The sequence below is a fragment of the Tigriopus californicus genome, chromosome 12, assembly GCF_007210705.1.
Source record: "Tigriopus californicus strain San Diego chromosome 12, Tcal_SD_v2.1, whole genome shotgun sequence".
NCBI classification, from domain to species: domain Eukaryota; kingdom Metazoa; phylum Arthropoda; class Copepoda; order Harpacticoida; family Harpacticidae; genus Tigriopus; species Tigriopus californicus.
The window spans coordinates 7,569,069-7,588,073 of NC_081451.1; the positions used below are offsets into that span (position 1 = coordinate 7,569,069).

Consider the following 19,005-nt stretch of genomic DNA (forward strand, 5'->3'; position numbering starts at 1 on the left):
TGGATCCAGCAGTTGAAGACGAGAAGATTATTTATTATACTTGACTTTTATTTATATATATTATTTGATCGACCAACGAATTGGAGTTGGCTGATCTGGCTAATCCTTGAAATATAAGGTTGATCCGGAATAACTTGTCCAAGTCTGACTTAAATCTTGCTACTGGATCAACCCCTACATAAACCCTACGAATATTTGAGGGCAGCAAATAAAAACAATGAAGGAGCCCGAGAAAGAAGAGAGTTGGACTTCATTGTTTTAACTAGCCTGGATTCTCGAGGGCTTGAAGGTGCTCTCAAAACGCACATTAAGCCTCTACGGTCACTACAATTGACCCTAAATCCTGGGTTGGGACACAAAGCTCATGAATGCTTTTGAAAACGTACAATATCAGATACCTTTCGTACCTTCTCTGAGTACTGTACAATCCCAACCGTTTCTAACCTCTCCCAATACGAGAGCTCTCTCATATCCTTAATGCTCCAAAGTGAAACATCTTTGGACCTGCTCGAGCTTTTGCAAACCTGCTGAACTAATTGGAGCCCAAATGGGAGAGGCATATTCAAGATGCGGCTGAACAATCGACTTGTACAGAGTTAGCATCGTGACACTATCTCTGGACTTAAACGTGCGATATATCCAACCACATGTGTGAAAAGCCTTATCAACTTTCAACTGGATATGCTCATCGAACTTTCCATTATCTTGGAGGACTACACCTAAATCCTTCATGGATGAGACCTGCTCAATGTCCTTACCTTCATCATCATATAGTGGATGTCTAATGGCGTCGACCAAAGGTCATTGAATGGAATTTCATTCCATTCAAGGCCATGTTACTCCCAGCAACCCAGGAATAAATTTGGTCTAGGACCTTTGCCAGACACCCAGAATCCTGTGACCATTGCTACCACTACCAATTTTGTATCATCAGCATAAAGAAAGAATACTGACATTACTACTACCAAGCTTCTGAAGCGGAGCAATGAAGATGAATGAAAAGGATAGGACCCAAAATGGAGCCCTGAGGGACACCCGACTTGACATCATGTATGTCACTAAGGGATCCCTCAACCTTAACTAATTGTTTCCTACCACTAATGAAACTTCTTAGCCAATTGAGAACCTTGCCTTGGATCCCAATCTCATGAGCCTGTTAACTAAAAGGCCATGATTTACCTTGTCAAAGGCCTTGGGAAGTCGAGATATACTACATCGACTGATTCATGGCTCTCCAGTCCCTCAATAACCGGCTCTATAATGCTCAATCAGTTGGGTAACCGTGCTTAAATGTGCTCGGAACCCATGCTGGCTAGGAGGAAGGACTTCATGAATATCAAGAAATTCAACAAGTTTGAAACTTCATGATCTTCTCAAACACCTTTGCAATATTCGAAGTGAAAGAAATTGGTTTGTAGTTACTGGGGAGTGACTTATCTCCCCCTTTGAAAATTGGAACAACATGAGCTACCTTCAGAGAAGAGGGGAACTTGCCCTGGTCCAAGATGCAACGCATCAAAGTACGAGAAGACAGGAGTAAGAACCTTTGAGCATCTCATCAGAAACTGAGATGTCACTCCATCAGGGCCAGGGGAGCTCGAGAGTCTCAAGTCCCTGATGGCCTCTAAAGCATCCTGATCTGTGACTACAAGATCATCTAAATGCTCAGCTTGACAAGCCTTGCCAGTCCCAACAAACTCATCAATAGAGCAATGGACTGTTGCTCCTAAACTCAGTGGTTGAAAACACACCTAGAGAACTGATCTCCAAGTATGTTGGCTATAGCCCCTACATTGTCTATGGCTTCCCTATCGACCTCAAAAGGCCCTACAGGGTGTTTGATCTTTCTCTTAGAGTTTGCATAAGAGAAAAACGCCTTCGGATTCGACCTCACCTCTTGAACAACTCTACTTTCCTTGTTCAACTGATCTGTCTCAATGGAGGCCTTAATTCACCTTGGATTAAATCCAACTTTCTTTGAAGGCTAGCCACAACTACTGGATTCAAAGTGCTCTGGAGACTTTTTGCATAGTTTGCAACTCTTTTTGAACAAATTCTTCCTATACTTCGGATGTTTAGAATGTGCCCCGCCCCGTGAAACACATTCAGAGATTGCTAGACTGGAACAGACGTCCTCAAAAACTAAGAATCATTTTGTCTAAGGCTACATCAATGGACGTTTCCTTTTCAGCATGAAGATAAGATCAAGCTCCCCTAACCTTTCTATAATCAACGGCCAATGTTCATCTTTGAACTTGAACTTAGCCAGACCGACCTTTTTGGCCGGTCTTACTCTAGAGCACCGCCGGCTTTTGAGTAATGGTCGACCCTATCTCGAGAACATGATGATCTGACAGATTACTAGGTGTCACATGGACATACTGGATCAGATCAGGGTCATTGGAAAAAAACAAGTCAAGAACGCTATTCGCTCTGGTGGCTACACCAACATGCTGAGAGAGATTGCGCAAGATCGCAAATTCCTCCAGCTTTTTCGAACGACTGAGATGTCGATTTCGAAATGGGAATATACCCATCAGGACTAGCCTCCCACTCTACAACGCTAGCCGGAAAATTGAAGTCCCCTACAAAGAAAACCTTTGAGCAAACTGACTGGTCCAACTCATTTCCTATGAATTTGAGAGCTGACAAGAACGAGTTTATCTGAACAAGAGGGGGGCCATAATATTGTCGCAATGGACAGATCAAGACCTTGAAGATGAAAAACTAAAACCTCTACTTCTCCATTAGACATTTTTACATGACTAGTGTGCAGGTCATTTTCTAAATATGGACATACGCCCCATGCGGAAAAATGGGATTGTTTGACAAATATTTTGATTTCGTTTCTAATCAGACGAATTTCTAATCAGACGAACATGCAAGTGATCATATACATTTACCAATGGGTCTTGAATTCATTCAATATTTTTTGTTTTGAGCAATAACCAAGATGATAGTGTAATGAACATTGGGAAGACTGAGGAATGAAATTGGAAAGAAACGCCGATGGGAACTATCATGATGAGAATGTTTGTCTTCCCAACAACGTCCTGTTTTGCTTATTTCATTCTGCGCGTTCATATGTTGGCTGAAACCGATTACTACTTGAAGGCCTGTTTTGCCTCTTTCTATGAACTTTACCATAAGCCACCTGATGATTCACTTTTAATAAGCGTTTTGCCAATCCCGGTAGCGGTAAGGAAGTCCGCACCAAAAAAAAAAAACTGTCACGTGTAGACCCCTCACAGAAAAGTTGTTCGCCTAATACCAAACATTTCCGAAATTATTAGGCAAACTTTGTGACAAAATGTTTCTCGCGTAGACGCACCATTACGGTTAATATTTTAAATAGCAAAATTAATTTTCCCATCTAACTGAATTTATGATACCTTAACCAATAAAAGTATATACTATACTTTAAAACAAATGTTTGTAGTCTCTATATTTATTTTGACTCTTCAAATCTGTTCTTTGCAGGTTGACAGGAAAACTTCAACTTTAGGGCTGGTTATCTTGCGGATTGGAATCCAAGCGGTTCAAGGCGAAAACATTACTCATCTTACTTAACTTTTATTAAACGTTTGAAGCAAAAAAAAAATTGATTCAGAAAAGTATGGCCTTGATGGGGCAAAAACTCGGAAATTTTGGTCTTCTAAATTTTAGGAAAAGTAATTGTAGCAAGTAAAGCCATGACATTTTTTGGCTAATAACAGTTGTGTAACGAATTACCCTTTTCAGCAAAATAATTGTTACTGTAAACCGTTCCTGATATCTAGGAACGACTAATGCCCTGCCAAACTTTTAGGTTATATCTTCCAGTCCATCTCTTCTCCTTCTGTTTTATATACATGATGATAATTGTACCATCGAAGTTTCCCTCTTTATCACTACGGATTTGAATGGTTTCCATAACAATCGCAAGGGTAAGCTGTCCTCACTTTCAGCATAGGTAAAAATGACTTAGGGGATGTTTGATTTTTTTCACTCGTCATATAGGCCACTTATTGTCACAAACAGATCCGACTTATCGCTTGACACGGCGGTACGGGTGGTACTAACAACAGTTAAAAAGTGCTTGCTCAAATGCCTAGACTGATGGTCCAGTTACACGACACAAATTTTATCACATAAATGCGACAAAGAAGCGATTCACATCTCACAGACCATCCCTTTTGCAGTTCACACATCTAAGGCACGTTTAATCACACCTTTTTTTTTCTTCTCAATGGAGCGTTTAGTGTTTCTAAATACTGGCAAAAGAAAAGAGCCGGAGGAGTGGAAGAACGAGTAAAAGATGATTTGATATTAGAATGAAGTAATGAGGTTTATTAACAACAATGAGTTTGATTATATGCAATGAGTTTAATCGACAGCAATCTATTATACTCGTTGTCGCCTTGTGTATTTCAACTGTACCAAGTGGATTAGTTGAGTGGGCCTGGGATTGGTGGAAACATTTATCCAATACCAAATACCATTCAAGAAGGTATGAATCCGAATCAAAATTGATTGGAATCGAAAAATACCATTCATGTGATGTTAGATCAATGTGAATGGGTCATTACATCCCTTTTTCGAACGGTTCCAATTGTTGTAAATGGCGCAAAAAATGGATTTGCGTTTCATGGAGTCGCTGTATTTGCTCCTCGCCTCATAGGGCGACCAAATTGGGCTTCCTACAATTCTTCTCGGTGGATTATTGTTTTGCATTTTGATGCTGAAATTCCCATTTTCGTTTTCTAATCGAATTATATGTTGCTTTTAATCTGTTTATTGACAAATTTAAGCCCAGAAAAAAGCTGACATGCTCTGTCACACATGGAAAGTGTCTCGCTTTGGTCACGCTCGATCGTGCTTCGAGAGATTCTTCCGACGAAGCGACGATAAACGTTATTCTCCACCGATTTGTTGGCGGTGCTCATTTTTGTAATTTGTGACAAAACATCAAAAGGCTTAGATAGAGACTTAAAGGGTTATTAATATCGTGTTAGGTTAGGTTGGGTTAGGTTTGGTAAGGTTAGGTTAGGTTTGATTAGGTTAGGTTAAGTTTAAAAGAGTAGCACCGCCAACTAATCGGTGGAGAATAACGTTTACCCGAAGCGACAAAGTCTCTCACAGATCGCAGAAAGTTGGAGCAGGTTCCAAGTCCAAACTGTGAGACTGTGAGGCTCGGATTGTGCTGTGAATCGCAATTTTTGTTGACATATTGATGAAAATTTGTGTCGTCGTGTAACTGGACCATCAGTTTCGTTTTTCGTTTTCAAAGCAGCGAAAGGACCAAATTTTGTAAAAAAAAGGCCCTCAACAACAACACATCATTGAACGTAGTTCTGATCGACGTATCAATCCACTAAAAAACCATAAAAAGATGGCCTTTTTAAACCGTACTTATTAGACATTGTGAGAATCTTTAGTTATACTTTCAATTAAAAATTTCATAAAAATCATTGAGTAGATGCTGAGACATTTGAATTGTTGTGTTATGCATCAAATGTGAACAACAAAATGATTCGGACATACCCTATAGCAACTACCAGGAAATACCTGCTGCTTTTTCACAGTCCCAAAAATATATCAAAAAAAGTTTTGCTTTTCTCAAGCATGCAGAAAGAGCTAAGCATAGTTTTGATATTAATTGACACTTAAATAAGCAAGAAACCCTTTACAACTATGTCATATTTGTCAGCCACGAGCTCAATAAATGTTGATCTCCCCAAATGGACGAGGTATATTCAAGATGTGGCTGAACAATTGACTAGTACAGAGTTAGCATCGTGATACCATCTCTGGGTTTACTTTTAGTGAAATATTCAACCACATGTTTGAAAAGCTTTGCCAACTTTCAGTTGGACATGCTCATCGAACTTTCCGTAATCTTGGAGGACTACACCTAAATCCTTCCTGGACAAAACTTGCTCAATATGTTATGTTTTCCTCCAGTTTCTGCAAACGGATTGCTTAATTGCATTGACCCAAATGTCATTGAACGGAATTTCATTCCAATCAAGGTCATACTTTTATCTGCAACCCAGGAGCAGATTTGATCTAGGAGAGATAGCTCTATAGATAGATCCTCTAGCAGACTACCGGAACCCTGACCATTCCTACCACACAATAATTTTGTATCATCAGCATATATGAACAGATAATGTATTTTAAGCCAAATCAAGAGCGAACGGAAAAGAGATGAAAATGGATGAGCACATTGGGTTCACATTTCTAACCTCTAGTTTGTTCGAGGAAGAGCTAACTAGGTTGTTGTAAGATATTAAGGATCTTTGGGATTTATTATTTTTGATTGGAAATGTCTGTTCTGACGGTTCTGAGCTTCAAAATCTATCAACCAAAACCAAATCATAAGAAAAAAAATTCAGCACTCACAATTTGTTTGCCCAAATATGTGCCACAAGCTTTCAAATTGTGGCCGATTAGAGTTTTTTGTCACTAAATGTGACAATCTGAGCACCCTGCAGCTGGCTTTAAGTTTAATTCTATACGTTTATCGCAACATGTCAGGATCAGGGGGACCAGGTAGCATTTTTCGATGCTAATTTTTGAAAATGAGCATTATTTTAAAACCACTCACTAGCTTTCGATTTTTTTGTTAGGGTTGTTCTGGTTTTTAGCATTAAACTAGCATGGTGCAAAATTGTGAAATCTTGTTTTCCTAGCATTAGTTCATTAGAAAAATGCCCAAAAGGATCTCACAAGGGAACTAAAGTTGTCACTGTTAACAACGTTCTTTCATTGGATCCATTTGCCATACCATGAAATTGATACACTACAGCCACAAAATGATTTATATTGGAATGCTTACTTTAGATAAAGCAAGCAAAGGGTTTATTCGATTTGTTTCTTATTTTACAGGGGGCCAAATTTCTATCCTAACTTTCATCGTTGGCTCACCAATCTGTAGGGAGAGGTATGCGAAAGGTCACCCTTTGGCTTTTCTCTCTGTGGAAATACGAAACAAAGAGCAAGCATATAATGATTTGAAATGAAAGGCTACTTTCCCTTGCTCTTTCATTCTCAACAATTCTTTCTTTCTCAGCCACCTTTCCCAAATTCCTCAATCGATATCCGTGAGTGCTCCAATAAGCCAATAATGCATCGATGCATTTTAATCGTATTTGCGAAACAGAGCTTCTCACCATCGGACCGCCAAGGTTAGTGTCCAACAGTGTTGGGAACCTGACTTCTCCGGAGGTGATATCCGAATACAAGCTATACGGATACCTTCCCTGTAAAGGACTTACTAACTAACATCTTATTGTCCTTGGCCCGACATCCCTTTGGAGTATTGGCGGTCACGCACCTTTGTCTGTCTTCCAGCAAAATGTCATCAGCGACGGAGTTGACAAAGGATCTATTTAATCAGGCCCATCCACTCTGCAGTGATAACTAAGATTTTCATCATTTACCACTACCCTCATGTTTATGTACTGTCTGACATTCCCCTCTTCACTGTTTTCATGTTTATTTACCAAACTTTAGTCGTTTTCTTTTCCTGCGATATCACACTCTAGACAACTATCTTATCCTACTGACCATTCATTCTTTTATTGTTGTTTTAAGTTGCACATACAATATTTGTAAATACACTGTCGTGTAACATTTTTACAAACTGACATGACCAAGAGTCGCAACAAAGCTTATTTTAATTCTTGGTCTTAGGCATTATTTCTAACAACCATTTTTGGACCCTTGCTATTTAATTTGCTTTTATTCACAACAAAAGAGTAGCAATCGTAGGGTATGGTATCTTTCCACTGCATAGACCCTGGTTCAATCCCAGGCTGACTAGGTCCAAGCTTCTATGCAATATCTAAATTACAAACTGAGCTCCTGTTTGAACAGTTTAAACGGGTGACCCTGCAATCATTCCCGACGGTTAGATAAAAGCTAATGCTGGTTGTGATAAAGGAGTGGGAATATCCCTTGATTGGGATACCCACCCATCATGAGATGGCAGGCCAAGCCAGGTAGCAGTCATCTGACTCCGTAACAACCATACAAACAAACAATAAACCAATCAATCATCTAAAGCCGTCTAAATGAAATTTTGTCATTAGTTTGTTGTTTGCAGTGGGTTCAAACCCCGGTACCGGAAGTCAATCTTGAAGGGAGGAGAGAGCTGTAATGGCTAGCTAGTGCAATTTCCTCGCTGGAGATACCCTCTTGGTTCAATCCAAACCAAAGGAGAAAGAAAAGAAAGAATTAAACGGAGGCCAGTTTTTCAAAAATCATTCTTACTTAGCTCAGACTTAAAGACGATATTGAGCACCTTGTTTGATTAATCGTGTTGTACTTTGGATACCTCTTTAAAATGGACTTCAGTAAATTAAAAAATCAAGGTAGTACGTGTAAAACCCTTCGAATTTCTGCTCGACTTGAAGAAAGCATGTTTTGTCTGGCTTTCGTAATCATTTAGATACTTACTTGTTAGGACGAAATAGGTATCGACATCATCCCGGTACCCTTGTCGGATGCATTCCTTGTAGGCTCTGGAAAACGTGGAGACGGACACCAATCCATAACCTAACCCTAAGAATGGCATCATCCCTAAGATCAATGATACGGAGGGCGGCAATCCAACCAAGAATGGGGAGGGTCCAATAAAGATGAATGAAGCGAACAGAAGGAAATTGCCAACAATTGAAAGCAAGATTGGGCACTTCATTTTATCACACACCTAGAAATTAGTAGTGTTTAACGTTTGTTTCATTCCTGTTTTGGAGCTCGCTGAGAACAGACGCATTTTTGTTGCTGTTCTTATCTCCCAGGAATTTCGAACCAAGGTGTGACTTCCTTTTTTGCTCCTTGGTTGCTGTGCACGTGTAGTGTTCGTGGTGTTTGTGTGTGGGTGAATGAATGGGAATTGCCATTCATTCACTCAATTAGGTTTGGTTTTTCACGGCTCTTTGGTAAGACGTAATTGCTTTAAAACCTAATAAGTTTATTGCTCATTTATGTTTATGTTTAGCTTTAGCAGTTTCTTTCTGATTTGTAGTGTAGTTTTTCTAGTTCCAAATCGTTATGTGTAGTTCTTTAGTTTGATTGTATTGGTCCTTTAGAGTTAGAATTTATTGTTCTTTACTGTAATGATTTATTTTGTGTTCGACCAGTTAGTTGAGTTTAATTCTGTGTTTTTTTGTTGTTTTCCTAGTTTACATATGTGCTTGATTCCTTGCTTTTCTCTGTCCCTTACTTCTTGTTTATTATCTCCATCTTAGATTTGTATGTTTAGTTTGATGTGAAGTACTTCATTCCTATTTTGCTCTGTTGTCCTGTATCTCAGGACAAGATTGCACAGCTTTTTTTTTAGTTCTTTTCTTTCTCTTGGTCTCTTGATTTTGTTGCTCAAAAATAGTTCCGCCTGCATTCATGATGGAAGACATGATGGATTCATGGATGTCTTTCCCATTTCGAAATCGACATCTCAGTCGTTCGAAAAGCTGAAAGAATTCGCGATCTTGCGCAATCTCTCTCAGCATGTTGGTGTAGCCACTAGAGCGAATAGCGTTCTTGACTTGTTTTCCAATGACCCTGATCTGATCCAGTATGTCCATGTGACACCTAGTAATCTGTCAGATTCATCATGTTCTCGAGATAGGGTCGACCATTACTCAAAAGCCGGCGTGCTCTAGAGTAAAACCGGTCAAAAAGGTCGTTTGGCTAAGTTCAAGTTCAAAGATGAACATTGGCCGTTGATTATAGAAAGATTAGAAGAAATTGACCTGATTTCAATTCTGAAACTAGAATCGTCCATAGATGCAGCCATTAATAAATTAGTTTCAGTTTTTAAGGAAGTTTGCTCCAGTTTGGCAATCTCTGAATGTGTTCCGAAAGGTAGTACACAGACAAAAATTCCAAAATATAGGAAGACTTTGTTCAAAAAGAGTTACAAACTAGCAAAAAGGCTGAAGAGCACTTCGAATCCAGTAATTGTGGCTAGTCTCCAAAAAAAAGTTGGACGTAGTTCAGGGTAAGATTAAGGCCTCCATTGAATATGACCAGTTACAAACTGAGAGTAAGGTGGTTCAGGAGGTCAGGTCGAATCCGAAGGCATTTTTATCTTTTTTTATGCGAACTCTAAGAGAAAAATGAAACACTCTGTTGGGCCTTTTGAGGTTGATGGGGAAGCCATTGAAAATGTAGAGACTATGGCTAACATGCTTGGAGATCAGTTCTCCACTGTGTTTTCAACCCCACTGAGTTCGGAAGCAACAGCTCATTGCTCTGAAGATGAGTCTGTTGAGATTGACAAGGTTAGTCAAGTTTAGCGTTTAGATGATCTTGTAGTCACAGATCAAGATGCTTTAGAGGCCATCAGGGACTTGAGCTTTCCAGCTCTCCTGGTCCTGATGGCGTGACATCTCAGTTTCTGATGAGATGCTCAATGGTTCTCACTCCTGTTTTCTCGTACTTGATGCGTTGCATCTTGGATCAGGGCAAGTTTCCATCTTCACTAAAGTTAGCTCATGTTGTTCCAATTTTTAAAGGGGGAGATAAGTCGCTCCCCAGTAATTATAGGCCGATTTCTCTCACTTCGAATATTGCGAAGTGTTTGAGAAGATCAGGAAGTTCAAACTTGTTGAATTTCTTGATATTCATGAAGTCCTTCCTACAAGCCAGCATGGGTTCCGAGCACATTTTAGCACGGTTACCCAACTGATTGAACATATTGAGCGGCTTATTGAGGGACTAGAGAGCCATGAAACAACCGATGTAGTTTATCTCGACTTTGCCAAGGCCTTTGACAAGGTAGATAATGGTCTTTTAGTTAACAGGCTCCATGAGATTGGGATCCAAGGCAAGGTTCTCAATTGGTTCAAAAGTTTTGTTTCTGGTAGGAAGCAATTGGTCAAGGTTGAGGGTCCCTTAGTAAAATACATGATGTCAAGTCAGGTGTTCCCCAGGGTTCGATCTTGGGGCCCCTCTTGTTTATAATATTCGTTGCCCCGCTTCAAAAGCTTAGTATTACTCTCTCTTTCTCTTATGCTGACGATACAAAGTTAGTTTCTGGTAGGAATGGCCAAGCATTCCAGTAGCCTTGCAAAGGACTTAGATCGAATCTACTCTTGGGTACCTGGGAGTAATATGGCCCTGAACGGAATGAAATTCCGCTCAATGACATTTGGGTCAACTCCTTTGAATACTCCACTCGTAGATAATGGAGGTAAAGATATTGAGCAGGTCTCACCTAAGAAAGATCTAGGTGTAGTCCTCCAAAATAATGGAAAGTTCAATGAGCATATCCAGTTGAAGGTGGGTAAAGCTTTTCAAATGTGTGGTTGGATATATCGCACGTTTAAGTCCAGAGATAGCATCACGATGCTAACTCTGTACACGTCGATTGTCCAGCCACATCTTGAATATACCTCACCCATTTGGGCTCCAATGAGTTCAACAGGGTTGCAAAAGGTCGAGCAAGTCCAAAGATGTTTCACTAGGAACATCACAAGATTGAGAGCTCTCGTATTGGGAGAGGCTAAAATTTTTTAGATAGCATACCAGATCAACCCTACATTCAAGGACTAGCTCGGTCTGCCTGTCAAATTCGTTGGTAGACCAAATATCATATAAAAATTGAAAGGTAATAAATAGACGAATTATAACCTTTCATTTTAATAGTACTGGGTATTACATTTCCTGTAGCGGTTAGAAAAGCCCGTGAAAAACCAAACCAAAAGAAGAAAAAAAAATAGTGCATGAGGCAACTTTCTGGATATGACAGTTATTTGATTTAACTGATTTTTTACGCTAGACAATGTGATAAGTCCTGCATCTGATAACCTTGTATCATTAATCCAAAATGTAGTGAGATAGCTTCAGTTATTGATGCATAAGAAAGGGTTTCCATTGCTCTATCGTGCAAAGGTTAAGGAGGCCGTATATGACATAGGCCAACCCCCCAAAACGAAATCAAAAGGCCTTCTTCATCCAAAACATTGGTGTCACGTTGAAACGAAAAGCCTTCAGAATTGATGACTTCAAAAAACGTTATAATGAGGTGCAAACTGCACCATAATCCATTCTCATTCTGCCAAGGTGGGTCAGTCGAGTTTTCTTAATGACAAACTACAGGATGCATTGTTTTTGCGGCAATATGAAATCATTTTGCCCAAATTTCGAGTTAAGGCAATATTTCTAGAAACTCTTGGCACATTTTCGGACTTTTCACTTTTCGGAGCGGACCAACTGGTTATACTGCGAGTGCGGGGAAGATTCGGTCAGTAAGTTAAAATGTCCTTACGTAACCAGTTATTGGAGTGGTGACCATGTAACACCCGGCCACAATAAGGAACGCCATGGTGACCTCAAACTGAGTAGCTTGAGCCTCGGAATTTATCATGTGTGGCTGGAGCATTGATTCAAAAATACCGGTTCCATAGTAGAGGACGAATTTGTCGAAGAACGGGAGGCTTAAATTGAAAGACTAAGACACAATAAGACCAATGCAGGCCGAAAATTTTCTAATACGTAGACCTTACTTTGAATACGCTTTTGATGGTGAGAGGTGGCTTGGAATCATGAGCCAGGCTTTTATGATCCCTTGCTGCAGTGCCTGGTTTGATGTTTGGAACAATCAAGAGTAGGTCAAAGGCCAAGAAAAGGATAATTCCACCAAAAATATAAAATGGCAGGCCAAATCCTCCAAATTCGAACAAAAGTGAACCCAAAACCGGTCCTACAATCATGAAGAGAACCGCTCAGGAACGATGATAATTGGTCGATAATCTAGGTGACTGCTGATCTGATCCTTCAAGAAAAGTTTAGATTGACCCACAAAACGGTCATGAATGTTGAAACAACTTGATCTTTTTGAGGATCAATGCGAATATAAGAAATGCGATGTTTGGAGTGCTCAATTTTTGAGAATGTTGGTAATCTATTCACTTAACGTAGTAAGTAAGCTCAACCGAATCAGCATTTTCGTCTGTTGCAATTACCTCAATTGTCAAGAATCCTCAACAAAGAAAATGTGAAGATGGAGTTGAAACTTAAATATTCAAAAGAATCGCAATATTTTGTTCGTTGCATCACCACTTTCTCGTATACTATATTCAGCACTCACCAATGATGTATCCTAGACCCAAACACATCTGAGTCCAGCCGGGAATGGACGACTCATAACCAGGAAGGAGAGCCATGAGAATGCTCACTATTGCAGCGGAACCGGCTGCATTCGCCACACCATCAATAAACCTAAAAAGATATTTTTCATGAGCACTAAGAACATAAATTGTTTACTCGTTAGTATTGAAGCCAAAGAATGGCTTCTAAGCTCTCTGTGAATGGAATCAAGACTAGCTGTTCCATGAATTCAAGCTTTGTTTGACCTGAATAGAAGCTGCCCAAATAATGATGGATTGCTACTTCTCGTCCGACACATGAATTAATATCTTAATAGCGGGATTGACAGCTGGCTCGCATATTTTAGCTCACTTGAAATCGGTAAACGTGGGATTTAAGTCAACAAACATCGGAATATTTTGAATAACTGGAAAAATATTCTGCTACTAAGTACAAATTGACATTAAGTTATTGCAAAAAATTCTTACTTAATCAAATTTGACTTGGAAAGAATAGTGGTGAGATTTCATGATAAGCCGTTCTTACCTTACCAGACAAGTCCATTACAAGGGATATACTCGATATTTCCTGCAATTTCTTACATCATCACGGGTTTGGTCATGAGAATATCCTGACAAGAAAAACTGGCCCACTATTACATAGTACAACTGAACTAATGATATGGCTTTGAACACCCACCCACCCTGAAGGTAGGTGGAGATTTTTTTTCTTTTTCTTTGGTTCGTTTTTTCACGGGTTTTTCTAACCTTTACAGCGAATATAATCCCCAGTACTATTAAAACAAAAGGTTATAATTCGTCTATTTATTACCTTTCAATTTTCATATGATATTTGGTCTACCAACGAATTTGACAGGCAGACCGAGCTAGTCCTTGAATGTAGGGTTGATCTGGTATGCTATCTAAAAATTTGTCCAAGTCTGACTTGAAAGATGCTACTGGATCAACAAGGCCTACGTATTCCCTACGAATATCAGAGGGAAGCACATTAAACAATGAAGGAGCCCGAGAAAGAAGAGATGTGGACTTCATTGTCTTAACTAGCCTGGATTCTCAAGGGTTTGAAGGTACCCTCAAAACGCACATTAAGCCTCTACGGTCAGTAGAATTGACCCTAAATCTTGGGTTGGGACAAAGCTCATGGATGCTTTTGAAGGCGTACCGTATCAGATACCTTTCGTACCTTCTCTGAATATTGTACAAGCCCAACCTTTCTAGCCTCTCCCAATACGGGAGCTCTCTCATTCATGTGATGTCCCTCGTGAAGCATCTTTTAAGTGCTGGATCTATCTCAAGCCTGTTCGAGAACAAGGAGCGTGTTTAGTGCTTCTCTTAAAAGGGAGATGGTGCTAGCGCAGTTGGTTAACGCGCGACCGAGCTAAGCTCGGGATCATGGGTTCGATGTCCCATGGCTCAAGCGAACCTCATCACGTGAGACGAACAATCCCTATAATGTGAGACAGCCGAACCTTTCTCTGATAATTTTCGATTAATTGTTTGCTATCCGCAACTAAGATCGATCTTTTGCATTTGCGAATAATCAGCGGTCTATAGTTTATGCCTGGCATGGAGTAGATAATCTTGGAACAAAAGCGTGTTGAGAAAGATTGCGAATCTGGACCCTACATATTTGCAGTATTTTGACTAAGTGTTTGCTATTCGCAACTAAAATCGATATTTTGCAGTTGTGAATAACCAGCAGTCTCTAGTTGATGCCTGGCATGGAGGAGAAATCTTGGAACATAAGCATGTTGAAAAAGATTGCAAACCTATTCGATTAATTGTTTGTTATCCGCAACTAAAATCGATCTTTTGAATTTGTGAATCATCAGCGGTCTCTAGTTTATGCCTGGCATGGAGGAGATAACAAAAATATTGCTTAGAGTCAATTTTCATACATTTTCCTCTAATTATTTACATAAATTTCGAAAAAGTGAACAAATTATTTTCTTTTCCAAAAGAGCAACATTATTTTAAAAAAACTGGTTAAACAAAGCAATGCTTCCTCGACCCCTCGTTATCAGAAACTTCCTATAAAGTATCACATTTCATGTTCCATTTGCATTTTGTCACAGAATTAAAAGACGATTGATTGCCTGATTTCTTTGTTTACCACTCTCAAGTCAGTAAATCAACTTCATGATTTGGACCTATTGAAACCAACTTGGGCAGCAGCCCCTTGGCAAAATTGAAAGATATGTTTGATTGGGAAGAAATTATTATTTATGATCTCACATTTTTATGTCTTTTCATACCTACTCTCGATTGTACATAGTGGTACCGGAGTTGAAAATTCAGATAATTGTTGCCTATTGAATACATGACATTTCTACATATCGAACGAAAATAGAGGTTTTGTGTTTGTTATCTAGTAATTGCATTCAGCTCACGAAAGACTGGCACACTGCTCCTGCTTCTCTGCTCCTTTCAGGCTCATTACCCGGTGGTTCATCAGAGTCTGTTCCCACCAGCCCTCCCAGATTACGTGGATTAGTCAATTCCGTCCCTTAGAAATGTACTTTCATCCGAATGATGATAGCCCTACCTCAATTCCACCCTGTCAGCGCAGGTTTTTACTGGATTCGTTCCTTTTCCTGCACCCATTGTATACAACGCACTCGGCGTCAACCTCTCTCGTCGTCTTGGAAGTTCCCGCTTACAATACTTCCCTATTTCAAATGTTGTTGCTCAGATGAATTATACCGTCGTCCTCCCTCCACTTCTCGCATAATGACTAGTACACTGTAGTTGTTATACCTTATGCAGTGAGAATATGTAAAAATAGAAGTTTCTTCATTTAGTAGAAACTGATGATTATACGAGTACATCTTGCTTTCTACGAAGTTTGCTTTACGAAGTAGGAATGTACAATGTGCAATGATGATGATTTTATTTCTCTAATCTTACGTATTAGGAATAGCACGTTCAAAGAGCTAGAGTACAAGAAAGAACAAAGCACGCAATATGACGGGATCAAATAAATTTTCAAATCAGGATTGCCAGAAAGTTGTGAAAGTCAAAGCACCACCCTGTCCATCGTAATGTAAAAGGCTAGCTTTGACCAAAACAGCAACCCTAGTTTCAACGAAGAAAAATCAGGGTTACTTTTTGCGACTAGCTAACGGGTTTCCCATGTTCCGCTAGTGACGCCATATGCCACTAAAAAATTAAATTGGTAGTATTAATTGCAACCTCCCGTGATTATTCATTTGATCCCATCAGTACTACAGACCCCTTTTCAAGTTGGATTGTTCACTTTCAAAAAAGTCTCATGATTTTGTTATCAAAAGCGACTTGCTTTTTTGTTCTCTGGCGCCTCTACATAAGATAAAAAAAATTGCTGTGGCCAATTTTCGTTCATCTCTTTGTGATCCCCATTCATATTCCAAAGGTGATACAAAATCTTTCATGATATTCAAAAGGATACTTACCTCAACAAATAGGAGCACCCAATAAATGTCCATGTATCGTTCACATTCTCCAAGCCTCCAAACGCCAAGGCTGTCATCCCTTGGACAAACCCACTCACATTGCAAAGGATTTTCGTCCCGATCTTGCCTCCAAAATGAGCAAAAATAGGTGATGAGATGAAGCCGCCCAAGCTTACGATCCCAAAAACCAACCCATACTATTGAAAATTACAAAATCACAGGGCTAGTGTGTTTTTTATTCACGTTAGGTAATTAGAAAGGGTAATACTTGCGCAGGAGTGGAGCCTTTTGACTCAGCTTCAGACGGGTAGAAAGCGGGTTGAAGGGATAATAAAAGTCCCCAAGAAATAAAGGCTGAAATTGGAACCATCGTTCATTGTCTCAGTTTCAGTTTGAACCGTAATCAAGTAATTATACTTAGCGCGACTGAACTGGCCAACAGAGTTGACCTGGCTTTGGATGCAAAGATTCCTGAGTTCGTTGTAAGGTCAGAGCCCATGTTAATTAATATGTAGCTAGGCTTGTGGTCACTTTCATGTACTGGAGATAGATGATTTTGCCTCATGTGCGCTTTGAACACCACCCGGTAATTAAAAACGGATTAGCACAGGTGTACTTAATTTCTTTGAGCCTTTCAAAACAGCACCTGTCTAGGCTTGCCCCTACACCTGTGAATGCTAATTCAAGAGTTATGATAGGGTCGAAGTGCTTTATGTCCTGGATTACAAAATGGCGCCATTATATCAGGCCAAATCGCCCTCGTTCAACCAGTCAAGACAATTCTGCTGATTATAAACAAAGGAAAACACTGACCCAAAACACTGAATAAAGGTGAGGTTATTGACTATTGCTCTTATCATGTTCTTGCTGGTAGGTCAACTATAAAATATAGAAAGTCTCGAAGAATAGAGAAGTGTTTAGAATTGGGATTTCATTCTAGTGCGCCATCTGGTTCTACCATGAAGTAAGTGTCACCATGCTTCTTACTGATGAGAAGATGTTGGCACCAAATTTTTTTTTCGTATTTATTGTTTGTCTTTGTCACTTGCCATTTTATGATATTTCGAGCAAATGAATGATGGACTTAAATGGTTGAAGATAATTGTCGAACAATGTCCTAAAATGCAAATGCAAATGCTAAAATAATAATTTTGTCATTGAAGATTTGGGAGCACTGGATGTGCAAAAATCATGGTAGTTCTGGCCGCGATTGTGGCGATTGTGGCAATTGTGGCAAGAGCGGTTAGCTCATACATCTGAAATACGAAATGGTTCTTTACACGTCTCCATAGCTTACAAAAGAATTCAATACTATACTTTGACCAATTGCTTTAGCATGCTTTTTGTCCACAAGCAGTAACAACAATAAAATTGAAATTAAAGAAACTATTTTGCCGCTGAAAAAATGGAATCTAATATGCTGAGAGTATATTCAAGATAAAAAGGCGAATTTGAAAGTAGAACTTCAAAAGGGTTTGTTATAATGTTTCAATTAAAGCACCTCTTTAGTCTTTGTTTGTTGCTGAAGTGATTAAATGGACAAGATTGAGCTAATTCAAGTATTTCAAAAGTAATCTAAGAAGTCACATCAAAAATGAGATTGTTTAGCTTAATATTTTTGTCACTTTGACTAACTGTTGGCATGTGTTTGCAAAACGTTATTGATTAGACCCAAACCTGCAATATCTTTTGTAATTAACTACACCTGATCACTTAGAAATCAAACGTGTTTCTTGATCTTGAGTGAAAGGTAGATTTCATTCGTAAATGGCACTAGAGCTTCATCCTTCAATCATCGTTCAAATTGCAGCACATAACCTTGGCTTATTCCTACCATCTTATTGTTGTAACAGTTTATTTCACCTGAGAATCACGCTCATGGGAACGATAAAAAGATAACAGATTTTGCAACAACATTTGATTTGTTCAATACTGCTCTTAAGAAAAAAATGTGAGCTTTCACAAAAAAATGCCTTCCAATCATTGCGAAACTCCAACAGTAGTACTGGACAACTCCTGGTTCGAACCCAGGCTAGCCTAGGGACCCTGGATTCAGAGACGCGCGCGGTTTGGCAAGTGACTCTACTTCAAAAATGTAAACGATCAGTAGAACCAAAAAGTTTCCAAACAGATTTTGAACTGATGCACTGTATAAGAAAGAGTTCTATCATGACAAGGATAATTGAATATTTTCCTCGTTTTCATAACATTAGATTGTTATATTATTTTATTAGATTATTCAGATTAACATTATCACATGTGAGCTTCCCGAGTCTATCAAGAAACAAGGCCCTTATACTTTACAATGTAATTTGTTAAATATGGTTGTACCTACCCTACTTTTTGAAGTGCTTTAGTCCAACTTGAGACTGGCAGCATGCGAAATACCAGCGTGTCAACCATATTTATTGAGAAATAACGCACTTATACCATTGTAATGACAAAAGGCACTCTTAACCCTTGGAATGAGTTGG

The 19,005-nt window shown here is 39.3% G+C and overlaps 1 protein-coding gene across 1 annotated transcript in view; it reads right to left on the reverse strand.

Annotated features, from left to right (window-relative positions):
• Nucleotides 1-17,063, reverse strand: part of LOC131892273 (MFS-type transporter SLC18B1-like) — a 25,205-nt gene extending 8,142 nt beyond the window's left edge. Inside the window, exons 1-7 of the mRNA XM_059242077.1 lie at nt 16,949-17,063; nt 16,800-16,885; nt 16,532-16,728; nt 13,082-13,212; nt 12,498-12,694; nt 12,260-12,442; nt 8,443-8,695 (exon numbers count right to left, since the gene is read on the reverse strand). Of these exons, the coding sequence (XP_059098060.1) occupies nt 8,443-8,695; nt 12,260-12,442; nt 12,498-12,694; nt 13,082-13,212; nt 16,532-16,728; nt 16,800-16,885; nt 16,949-17,030 (1,129 nt within the window). The 5' untranslated portion in view covers nt 17,031-17,063. The remainder of the gene's footprint in view (nt 1-8,442; nt 8,696-12,259; nt 12,443-12,497; nt 12,695-13,081; nt 13,213-16,531; nt 16,729-16,799; nt 16,886-16,948) is intronic.
• Nucleotides 17,064-19,005: the final 1,942 nt, after the last annotated feature.